Source organism: Pieris rapae, chromosome 14, assembly GCF_905147795.1.
Source record: "Pieris rapae chromosome 14, ilPieRapa1.1, whole genome shotgun sequence".
Lineage (NCBI taxonomy): Eukaryota > Metazoa > Arthropoda > Insecta > Lepidoptera > Pieridae > Pieris > Pieris rapae.
The window spans coordinates 1,301,145-1,314,237 of record NC_059522.1 but is presented as its reverse complement, the minus strand read 5'-3'; the positions used below and the strand labels follow the sequence as shown (position 1 = coordinate 1,314,237).

The window sequence follows — 13,093 nt, the reverse complement described above, 5'->3', positions numbered from 1 at the left end:
TTACTTACTTGCATAAGACAGTCTGATTCCCTGATTCGAACAAGCCGCCTCTTCCCCATCTGGTCGGCAGCTCAGCGATGGTAACACCACGCGAACCCCACACGCATAGCCGTGTTCCACAATCACTGCTGGAGAGACGCTCCACGGGAAAAGCTGGTGGTGATAGGAGATGCAACTTCTGGAAATGGATAGATAATTTAATTATAAGGAATAAGCAAAATGTCATAAATTATGTATATTTATAATTATGAAAATATATACCTAGCTTAAATATAAAGATCATTTGAATATCTATCTAATTTGGCCGCTAGTATTTTTAATAGAATTGATTGGCCGCACCTTTTCGCAGCCAGGTATATAACGTGTGTAAAAAGAACATATATAATTATATATCAAATTGTAGCTAATTTGGACACATTCTTATGTTTATAATATTATTATATTAGGTTTAAAGACATTTATTCTCATAATAGACATTAGTCACTTACATGAGAACACTTATATGCTAACGTTAGAATTTGAAAAAAAAAGAAACTTTCATTTCCGTAGATGGGGATCACTCAATAGATGGTCTTTTAATCTTAATTTAAATATTGCTAGGCTGCCTGCACTTTTTACATTTTTTGGGAGTCTATTATACCGGGAGTCTATTATATATATATTTTATTGTGGAATTGTCTTATCTTGTTTATGTTTTTAATTGTATTTTTTTTAATTCTTATTTTTAGCAAAACTTATGTTTACATATATTGTCGTACATATTAGATAGAAGATTTTATAAAGTTATCAGTAGATTTCGTAATATGTATGATGTTGTAGACTTAATAAATAAATATAATCCTTTTTAGTAAATAAGGTTAGACTTGAATTACCTATTAGTCTGAAGTTAGGCAAATCGTAACGTTCCATTATGTCTTAGTACACATAACAAAAAATAAACAAAAAAACCGCGAACAAAATTAAATGCTTCAGAGAAATTTCAAAGCAATTACAAAGTATAGCGATACCGTACTATCTAACAATGTGATTAGTAAAGTTTTTTAATCAATAAAACGTGGCTCTATTATTATATTTTTCCCTCATTTCTCATTAAGTGCCGGTATCTCGTTTCCTTCTAATCATTTAACGTTTGATGCCGGCCATGGGAGGAAATTGAAAAAGTTCGCTCCATAGTCTATGGAATTAAGCTATGCTTCATGGCTTTAATAACACTATATTTTTTTTGTAGAACAGGGAGCAAACGGGCAGGATAGGCAGGCAGTTGACCCTGCTGATGTTGAGCGATATCGCCGCCCATATTATCAATGCCAGAGGGCTTGCGAGTGCGTTGCCAGCTTTTTAGGAAGCTTTTATGAAAGCTCCGCATGAATATAAACGTAGTGTTTGGGCTGCAACTTATATGACAAAATAATTATTGTAATATCAAAAGTATGTTTTCTTTTCAACTTAAAACAACGATATATATATATCAATATTATTTGTTGTGTTCATAAACTAAACCTTACTGAGCAGCTTAAAGCCTTTAAACGTAATAATCTCGCAACAAGTACACACAATAGCAGTTCTTAATACGTTAATAATTCTACCTCCAAATGTTGTATTTATAGATTCAAAGGCGACAACGTATTATCTAGAAGGATTACAAAGAGAACTGCATTAACTAGTGATTATGGAAAAGAAACAAAAGTCCGTTAACCCTCCCGAATTCTCTCGGTCTTTATTACCCCGACCGGGAGGGCGCGGCTATAATGCCAGCGAAATGATTGCTTACGCACTTCATTTTCCATTATAAATTCCTACCAAGGTATTTTAACTAAAGAAAAGTTCTAAGTTTAAACTATCTTTTATTAATTAATTAATTTATTTAAAGTAATCTAACAGCTTACTTAATATATATTATAATACAAAACACTAATACAATACAGAAAGCCAAAACAGATTACATACTTTAACAAATTATGTATAAAAAACATAAAAAAAGCAAGCGCACTAACAGACAAAGATACATTAAAAAAACAAAGGAACAAAATTAAAAAAAACTGAAATTTGACATTTAAAAGCAACAAATAATACTAAAAATTTAAAACTAAAACTTAAAAAAACTACTACTTAACAAAAGTCAGAGAATGAAAGAAAGAGAGAGAAAAGTTAATCGAATATTAATTTAGTTTTACATACTGGATGACTGGTTAACCTAACAGACGATACAAACAGTCTAACTACGAAGTCAAGAAGTTGTATATTAGCGTACGAAATAACTATGTAAAGTTTCGTCACAGAGAAAAGAGATATGTTATCCGTAAGTAAATGCTGATATTTTATTAAAAAAGGTTAAAGTGTTCCAAAACGTAGTCAATGAGCCTTTGCAACACTAAATCTCCATATGTTGTGTGTTATTAGAGAAGTAATAAAAGGTGGTTTTGTAAGCGATGTCTGATTCACATTCATAATAATATAAAATAGATTTTTTTGGTCAATATATTCTTATTTATTTACTTATAAAAGCTTGCCGACGCTCGGAACTCTGATACATTGGTGAACAAATAAAATATGATATTTAATATGACAAGCACTTATAAACATAAAAACTTAAGTAAAATTTATTTTAAAGTGTGAGGGTAGCTACTACGGATGTCCAGACCTAGCTCGAATGCTCAATCTGGATCTGTAAGTTTTGGCCTAAGCATGTACTTCTGAAAGGAGGGACAAATGGAGTGATGGGAGTTTTTAAGGAATCATTGATATCCTAAGCAATATTTCAAACGAATCGCTGGTACTTGAACCAAACAAAAACACCGTGCGGTGTGGTCACCGCTGCGCGCCTATAAATTCAGGCGATGAAAACCTCCTGACAGCTCCGAACGGTTGACTCCGCGAACTGTAATGCCTTCGAATTATATGGGGAAAGGATTAATTTACACATTTCACCAAATATCTTAATACTATGGATTTTATTCCTATAGTAATTTAAATATAATAATAAAAAAATTATTGTATGTTTATATTATTTTCTTTATTTTCAGATTGAAAAACAAAAACATTTGAACTAGTGTCAGTGCACGTTAGTCTTTAGTGCTAAACAGTGGTAAGTGGAAAAATATAATAGAACATATTGTCTTATTTTAATAGAGACTAAATAGTATTATTGGACACTTTCTTATGTTAAAAAATCTTTTTTAGTAAATTAGATTCGACTTAAAATACTTATTTTCTTAATTAAGGTTAGATCGTTATGTTAAATAGTGTCTCAGCACAAATTTATATCAAACACATAAATTTTCTGTAAATAAAATGACTTATTGAATTTTTCCTATAATAAGGAAAACGTCTAGGAACAAGACATTATGCGAATGGCGGGTAGACGCCTAAGATTCATTACAAGAAGATGCAACACTGAAAGCATTCTCAAAATCTCGTCTCGCCATTGTTATGAAACAAAGCCTCAATATCGCCACACTCCATAAATTGCTTGGCGCGTAACGACACAATTTCGTGCAATATTAAAATACCCGCAATCAATAATAAATTTTATCGCCAATAAAATACAAAGGGGTCGTTATGAGAAAAAATTTAGCCCCGCACCTCACACGATTACCTCTCGAATGTATTGAGCTGTAAAACAAAATTATATATGCAAATTTTTTACCGCAAGGACAATAAAAAAGGCCGCGCCGCTGCGTTACGATCCACGTACGATGTTAAGCTGATACAATTAAAGGATAGGATTTAGAGGGAACAATATTTTAATTTATATTATTTAAATTAAGCCTTGATCACCCCCGTTCATGCGAGCGTGAATTTTAAAATAGAACTTTCTAAATTATACTTAAATCATATTCATACTTTTATGTGGATAATGAAAATCAAAAACTGAGGATTTTTTAAGGCGTATCACCACTGAATTCTGAACCAATTAATCTTAGGTTCTTTCAAAAAAAGAGCCTACCAATTCTTCAAAGGCACTCGCAACCTTCAGGCATTGAGTGTCCATGGGCGGCGGATATCACTTTACATCAGGCATTTGTCCTCTATAAAAAAATCATTTATTCATGTGCCTCAATACTGAAGTGATAATCTCCGTCACTATTTCAAATGAAAACGTTTTAAAGTCAGCGATTTTATTGATCTTCACGTAGCCTGTTTTTATAAGTTTTTTTTTATAGAACAGGGGGCAAACGGGCAGGAGGCTTACCTGATGTTAAGTGATACCGCCGCCCATGGACACTCTCAAAGCCAGAGGGCTGGCGAGTGCGTTGCAGGCCTTTTAAGAATTGGTAAATACTTGTCTCTAAGAAAGAAAAAGGCTGAAAATTGTTTTTTTCTCCCCAGACTCAACCCATCCAACAAGTCAGCACGTACTAGAATTAGATTAAAAAGCTTATCTATATTTTATTTCGAATAATATATAAATATTCAAACCGCGTCTGTCCGTGTATCGCGATCGGTGTCCGACACAGATTTTTTTCCGCCATTTCGGTCTACGTGACTGAGCTACGGCGAAGATTATACCGCTCGGGTTACCCTCAAATAATTATTTGTTTTGATATTTTTTAATTTCTGCACGGAATATAAATGACAGGTTTTGGATTATGGCGATGCGATGTTTGTGTAATTCATATATTTAAGTCTATAGACAATATATAAATAAAGGTTTTACGGAGAAATTAATTTTTCCTTATAAAAAAAGGCTTTTTCGTATCATGTACAGAACCAATTTTAAGATGTATTTATTAGCGAGTAACACGTTTCATTGTCATGTGTTGTTTAAAAAAAAAGCCTTAGAATAATGAACAGGTTTGTTAACTTAATTGTAAAAATCTGTTCTCGAGTAATTTATAATTTTTGAACTATAGACGTCAATTTTTATTAAATGTAAGGCCGACACCGAATACAACCTTTATTAGCTTTTACTACTCCATACGAGATGGCGCCGCGAGTTCCAACAAGAGTGTTGGCGACTCATAAATAGAAATAGAAATATATTATAAGTTAGGTTTGAAAATTGTATAAATAACTCTATAAATAGAAATTAAGTGCGAGTGTTAAGAGTTATAAGTTAGACAAAATATGTATACAGATTTAAGTGAGAAATATGGTTCAGTTATGGATGTAAATATATTAAATAAATAAATAGAATACTTCGCCGAATAAAAGGGTCACAGCGCTCGACGCGGTATACCGGCGCAAATGTATGTAAGCGTAGCTCTCGTCGCGGTATACTCGCGTAGTACTTAGGCTCGGCGCGGGCGAGTCTCGGGGCAGTCGCGGTTCAGACTTGACACGGTGCACACGCGCAGTCGCGGTGCAGACTTGACACGGTGCACACGCGCAGTCGCGGTTCAGACTTGACACGGTGCAGACGGGCAGTCTCAGTTCAGACAGTGGCAGTCGCGGTTCAGACTTGACACGGTGCACACGCGCAGTCGCGGTTCAGACTTGACACGGTGCAGACGGGCAGTCTCGGTTCAGACGTGACACGGTGCAGACGCGCGTAGAGACTCGACTCTTTCCTTTATTCCGTGACAACGAGCTGTGATCCACGAATAATCGGCGAAGCAAGAAACAAGAACAAGCCGCAGTTTCATTTCAAGACAACACCTACAATTACGCACTAGCAGGGGTGCGTGGGTCGAGGCGGTACCAGCGTTACGACGAGCCGTCTTGACAAACGAGTACGAAGTCAAACCCCACCGGTATACAAAGCCGCACCGAGGTTACTTAGGTTACCGCACGGGTGTTATCAAACGAACACGATTAAACGTACTATACCGTGCGGGCCTGAGTATATCTGTGGTGTCGACGGTGGTGATTGGCTAACCCAATGCAATTTGGTCCTTCGAGCCGGATCCTGCAACAATAGTGGAGTGAATCAAGAAGTGAACATTGCGAGAAGAAAATGCCAATCACAAGATCACAGAATGGGATGCAGCGAGGGGAATCGACGTTGACTGTTACCTCCGCTACTACGTCCGAAGTCCGGACCACAGGCGAAGAGATAACGATCGAGCAGTCCACGTCGACGAGCGCAGCCAGCCAATCAGAGCAAGCAATGACTCTGATACCAGCGGGTTATACCCGGCGGGCCGCATCGAGAACCGTATCAAAAGCCAGCTCAAGAAGACTAGCCGAGGCCAGAGAAGAGTTGGCTCGCTGCGAGCTGCGGGAAGCACAGGCCGCAGCACACCTGGCAAGATTGCGATTAGAAGCAGAAACGGAAGAGGAAGACCCCGTTATAGACGTCAACGATGACCATGAAGAAAAAGTAGCAAACTGGATACGCTCATCGGCACAAAAGCCAGAAGAAATAGAAACAAAGAGCGACATCCGAGCAATAGCCAACGCAATAAAGGAAGTCATGATGAACCATGTAACGCCGCAACCGAAATACATTCAAGAGCTGCCAATATTTGAAGGGGACAGCTCCGAATGGACGGCGTTCCGAGTTGTATACGAAGATACATCTCCCATGTTTTCGGACGTTCAGAACATGGCGCGGCTGCGTAAGGCGATTAAAGGCACGGCGAGAGAGAGTATTAAGAGCCTCTTGTACTCAGAAGCGACGCCAGAAGAAGTAATTAACGCTTTACGCCGAAGATTTGGTAGACCCGACGCATTGGTGCTAGCCGAACTAGAGAAATTAAAGGCACATCCTGGAACAACGGAAAATCCCAGAGACATATGCGTATTTGCTAGCCAAATAAACAACAGCGTGGCCGCTATAAAAGGATTGAAGAAACCGCAATACCTGTACTCACCGGAAATCATGAAAATTATCATTGAGAAGATGCCTGCGATTCTGAGGTTCAGATGGTACGACTACACGGCTGTGAGGGAAGAGGAATCGTTCTCAGATATTCAAACAATAAGCGACTTCCTCAATTTAGAAGCGGATAAATGCGGTGCATTCGCGGTACTCAAAGACAGCAAAAGTGTACAACCGAGCGCAACGATAAGAAGACCGGTGAAACAGGCTACTTTTAATATTGCTGAAAAGAGTAGACCAGAAGAAATCAAGTGCTCAGTTTGTGAAGGCAACCATAAGCTCAAAGACTGCCAAAGATTTCTGAATGCAGCAGTCAACGATAGATGGGAAATGGTTAAGAGGCTTAAGGTTTGCTTCAAGTGCCTCGTTGGAAAGCATCGGAAAGAAACATGCCGAAGACCACCGTGCAAGTTGTGTCGAAGATGGCATCATAGCTTGTTACATGTGACATCGGAGAGCGAACAATGTCATGAAGAGGCAGCGACCAAGACAGCGACGGTCAATACTATTAGTACACCAAAAGCTATTTTAAAGATGCTTAAGGTGGAGATCTATGGACCGACTGGGAGCAAACAAGTACTGGCGCTGCTAGATGAAGGCTCAACGGTGACACTGCTCGACGAAAATGTAGCTGCTAGCATCGGTATTAAGGGTCCTCGCGAAACCTTAAATATAGAAACTATCGGCGGAGGACAAATGAAAAATCACGAATCAATGATTGTAGATATCAAAGTGAAAGGGATAAGACAATGCGAGAAGAGCACACTTAAGCGGGCAAGGACTATCAAAGAGCTGAAATTAGCCCCACAACTCATCGATAAAACCCGACTTAAGAGGTGTCAGCACTTGCGGGGTTTACTGCAAGACGTGTGCTACGAAGCTGAGGCGCCGAAGCTGCTCATTGGCCAAGACAATTGGAAATATATTGTCTCGTTACAGATACGACGTGGAAAGCCAGGGCAGCCGGTGGCATCAAGAACAAAGTTAGGATGGGTTATCCATGGCTACGATAACAACGGCGTGTCTCCGATAAATTATGTAAACACATGTGCACATGCAAGAGTCGTCGAAGACAAAATAAATCAGCCAGTGAGAGAACATCTTAATATTGAGTCTTTGTGGGTTCAGCCGAAGAAGCCTTCAACCGATATAGAACAGCGAGCACTAGAAATATTGGAAAGAAATAGTCAACAATTGAAAGATGACAGACCCGAGGTCGGACTATTGTGGAAAAGGAAAGACGTACAACTTCCAAACAAATTCTCAGCGGCCTTCAACAGATTTCAAAGAATAGAAAAATATCTGCGTGAGGACGCTAAGTTTAAAAATGAATATAGCACGCAAATAGATCTGTTGAAAAGCAACTACGCTGAAGAAGTAACAGCCGACTGCGCATCGAACAAAAAGTGGTACCTGCCTCACTTCCCAGTGAAGAAAAAGCTAAGAATTGTGTTCGACGGTGTAGCCAATCACAACAGAGTGAGCCTCAACGACATTCTGCTGTCCGGACCGCACTTCAGGACCGGTCTACAGTCAATATTAGGAGTGTTACTGCGAGTACGTCAAGGACTCGTATCAATAGCGGCTGATAAAAAAGAAATGTTTCTGCGGGTGAATATATGTGAAGAAGACAGAAACAGTGTCAGGTTCCTTTGGCAAAAAGACAAGAGAGCGCTAGTGAAGGATAACAGAATGTTATCAGTGATTTTAGGATCTGTGTCACCTTGTGCCACGATTTATATAAAAAACAAAAATGCAAAGGCCTTCGTACATAAATATCCAGAAGCAGCGCAAGCAATAGAGAAATATCGCTATATGGATGACTATTTGCAAAGTTTTCACTGTGTCGACGATTACCAACGAGTTATACAGCCAGTGAACTTGATCCACATGAAAGCGCACTTTGAGTTACGAGAATGGGCGTCGAACAAAAGAGTGATCGTTGAAGACGATACCGAAGCTCGAAAAAACTACTTAGAGCATATTGGTAGAATAAAAGACAATCGGCTGCCGCGATGTATGTCACTATTCTGCACTGAGGGGGAGCTGCATACTGTCGCAGACGCGAGTAAAACAGCGTATGCAGCCGCAACTGTAGGTAATGGAAAATACTTAGAAAACCTCGTTGATGCCAAGTCGAGAGTAAAGTCTCGGAAATCAATATCTACGCCGAGACTTGGAATGCAAGCAACCTTGTTGGGGACAGAACACATAGACAATTCTAGACCAATCACGAACCTAGCTGACAATTCGAAAAAGGAGACGCTAAAACCAAACTACATTCTCATTGGACGATCCAGTGGAGCTGCGCGCATACTACATTTTCCTGATGCAAAGCTGGTGGGCAGAAAAGATTTGGAGTCCGTCCAACGACTCTCTGATCACTTTCGGAAGATATTGCTACGGGAGTACTTGCCCAAACTACTGCCCAGGAAAACGACTAGACTACAGAAAGGCGAGCAGCTGCAACCAGGCGACGTGGTTTTTATCGTAAAACGAACGCTACTACGATGCACTTGGCCGAGGGGAATTATCGAAACTACATACCCCGGGCCCGACGGAATAACCAGAATCGTGGACGTCGCAACCAAAGGGGGAGTGAGAGTTACGAAGACCATCGTCGAGGATCCTGATCTTGGTGCCTGCGGAGTCGCCGTGCAGAAACGACGGTGCTGCGCACGAGGGGGAGAATGTTGGCGACTCATAAATAGAAATAGAAATATATTATAAGTTAGGTTTGAAAATTGTATAAATAACTCTATAAATAGAAATTAAGTGCGAGTGTTAAGAGTTATAAGTTAGACAAAATATGTATACAGATTTAAGTGAGAAATATGGTTCAGTTATGGATGTAAATATATTAAATAAATAAATAGAATACTTCGCCGAATAAAAGGGTCACAGCGCTCGACGCGGTATACCGGCGCAAATGTATGTAAGCGTAGCTCTCGTCGCGGTATACTCGCGTAGTACTTAGGCTCGGCGCGGGCGAGTCTCGGGGCAGTCGCGGTTCAGACTTGACACGGTGCACACGCGCAGTCGCGGTGCAGACTTGACACGGTGCACACGCGCAGTCGCGGTTCAGACTTGACACGGTGCAGACGGGCAGTCTCAGTTCAGACAGTGGCAGTCGCGGTTCAGACTTGACACGGTGCACACGCGCAGTCGCGGTTCAGACTTGACACGGTGCAGACGGGCAGTCTCGGTTCAGACGTGACACGGTGCAGACGCGCGTAGAGACTCGACTCTTTCCTTTATTCCGTGACAACGAGCTGTGATCCACGAATAATCGGCGAAGCAAGAAACAAGAACAAGCCGCAGTTTCATTTCAAGACAACACCTACAATTACGCACTAGCAGGGGTGCGTGGGTCGAGGCGGTACCAGCGTTACGACGAGCCGTCTTGACAAACGAGTACGAAGTCAAACCCCACCGGTATACAAAGCCGCACCGAGGTTACTTAGGTTACCGCACGGGTGTTATCAAACGAACACGATTAAACGTACTATACCGTGCGGGCCTGAGTATATCTGTGGTGGCGTGGGAGTTGGCTAACAAAGAGCTTTTAAAATGCAAACACATTTTTTTAAACTAAAGTCTAGTACAATAAATACAGAGTAATCTGTAATCTTTACAATTACGAATGTATTAAATTTTAATGCCTTACCATATCTAAAACGTTTTTCTTTTATTCACCTGTTGAAATAATTTTCTATTTAAGTTAAGTAGTATACCTTACATAATTTTTATATAAAAATTGAAGTGTTCACTTATATATTATAGATTTTAGGAAGTAATTACTAGGAAATGGTTAATTAAATACTTAAAGCAACCTATCAAAACATATAATAAAGAAGTAAAATTAAAATTCCGAATAGATTACTTAACAATTCTATTGTTGCCCTCCGGGAAACACTTACACCATAAACGATTTGAACTCAAAATGAAATCCTCTACAGGTACACTTTATGACTTCGGTGTGACAGATAATCAGATTTTTAAACAAAGTTTTGACACAATTGACATTGTAAATAACTAATTGGGTTTGTAACAATTTCCATAATCGTACTCCTACGAACTCGATGACCATAGATAATATCCCAATAGTAAATCCAAGTGAGATATTAAATTCGTATATTCAGAAACAATAGCGATAGGCGGTCGGGCGCTGCGCCAGCTCATATCGGAGGCCGGCAGCGCTTCAAGCTCTTATTTGTTAGGGCTTATCTGTGTATTAGCCGAGGATTTTCATAAATAATCCCACCACCTACCTGGGTTCTGGAAACTTTCCATTTGAGAGATGTGATCAACGCGCATTACAGTGGTAAGATTATGTGAAAATAATATACGCATTTGATTGAGTTGTATTAACTAACATTGCTATGGAACCTTGTTTTCCGAAATAAACAATTAAATTAAAGTATAAAAAAAAATTAAAGCTGAGATGTTTTCAGTAATGTATATGTGGGATATATGCTAATGCACCAAAACTTTGGTAATTAATACATAATTTATAAGGTGCCCAATATGTATTAAAGCTGTTTATTATTTTTAATTACAAGTTACTGGACCACCAATGTTTATGTATTTTTACACAGGTAAAAGCAACTTTAGTTATGCATTTAAAAGACGTTAACAGTAGATTCTATAATATATACCTGTTGTTTATAACTTTATAACTTAGTAAAAACATTATAAACCTCCCTTGTTAAGCCTTAAATGTTCCGCCGTTGCTACGTCGCAACGAGACAAAAGATTCATTAAGTAATAATTACATATTGGTAGTGGCGATCTTAACATTATATAATATGTATTTATTAACACTTCGTTGCAATACAATTTGAAAATTGAACATAATTAAATGAAAAACAGGGAAACTGGCAGCCTTATTGCTATCGAGAGATCTGTTTCAGGCTACATTTTTGTTATTATATTTGTATGTATTAAATTAGATAAGGTAGGCAAGAAGTGCAAAAATAACATAATTACATATAGTTATTAGGACAAAACTAAACAGGAACAAAAAACTAAGCAAAAAGAGATACATGAACAAGAAGTTTTCTGGGCAATTCTGTGTAAACTCGTAATCGGCTGAACCGACCTATTTTTTTAAAAGTATGTAAATTATGAAAAACAAAAACTATATACTATTTTACAGTTTTTTTCTAGACTTGATAGAAGCTCTCAAAATACAGTCCCCTGGCTGTCCCCACCACTGCTTTTCCACGTAGAAATTAAATTAACTAAGAAATTATTAAAACTATAAACATTTAGCATTAATAGCATAAATAAAAATAATTAAATTATGTTATTTTCGTTAGTCCATATTAAAAAAAAAAACAGAATATTTACGAACATTTAATTGAATTATTATTCTTATTATAATAAATATTAAAAAACCGATAGTAATTGCTAGGAGTCGTTGTGTCCATATTTTCTATTGAGCGTTACTTACACTAATAATGTAAGAGTATAAATTACGTAGACACCACAATCCAAACTAATGACAAAAATATAACTCCAAAATCCAAAGTATTATCCTACACACCTCATGAACCACCTCGCGAATAGTTCGCCAAACTCCACGCATAAATCAACGACGCCAGCACAATGTTCTCTCTCCAGGGCCATTAGCATTTTTTATGCATAGGAATCGATCCAGCGACCGTCTAATGCCTCCCGCGATACATTAATATCTTACTTTTTATGACTCTTCTGTAACAATCCGTCTCGTGTGCCGCGTCATAACCGCCCCATCAATATCAAACCACACACAACCTTATCTGTAGGAAATAAAGTCGATTTTCAAACGTCTGAAGCGCTTTGAAAAATTACCAAAGTTGCAGGAGTTGATAATAGGTGGCGCTGGCGATTTCCTTAAAGCTACCATTTTTCTTTCACGGGCACTTTGAGATTAAAAGTTTGGAAAATGAAATGAGGAGTTAGACGCTCTCGTATCGGTTTATTGGGGGTGGACCGATGGAGTATGCAGATTTTTCACTTTATTATGTCGAAGTTAGCGGCGAAGCGAATCAACTTCCGTTGGAATTTCAAAATTTCCATATTTCCTACACGGTTTTTTCGATCCAAGTTTCTAATGATGTTATTCCGAATTTCTATGGTGCTAATGTAGTTATTAAAACAACCCAGCGCCGCTGACCACATAGATCGTGATTTAATCTCAGATTGCATATGATTTTCAAACCATTTTTATGAATTTAATAAAATATGTCTGATTTTTTTTTCAGAATTATTCCAAAAAAAAGAAACGATAAATGGTCGAGAGGCTTTTAGTGAGCATAAATCTTCATAGACGACACTCACCAGCCT

The 13,093-nt window shown here is 38.4% G+C and overlaps 1 protein-coding gene across 1 annotated transcript in view; it reads right to left on the bottom strand.

Annotated features, from left to right (window-relative positions):
- LOC111000562 (nucleoporin 88) overlaps nucleotides 1-13,093 on the bottom strand; it is a 110,094-nt gene that overhangs the window by 37,946 nt on the left and 59,055 nt on the right. The window contains exon 2 of the mRNA XM_045631009.1: nucleotides 9-178. Within this exon, the coding sequence (XP_045486965.1) occupies nucleotides 9-178 (170 nt within the window). The remainder of the gene's footprint in view (nucleotides 1-8; nucleotides 179-13,093) is intronic.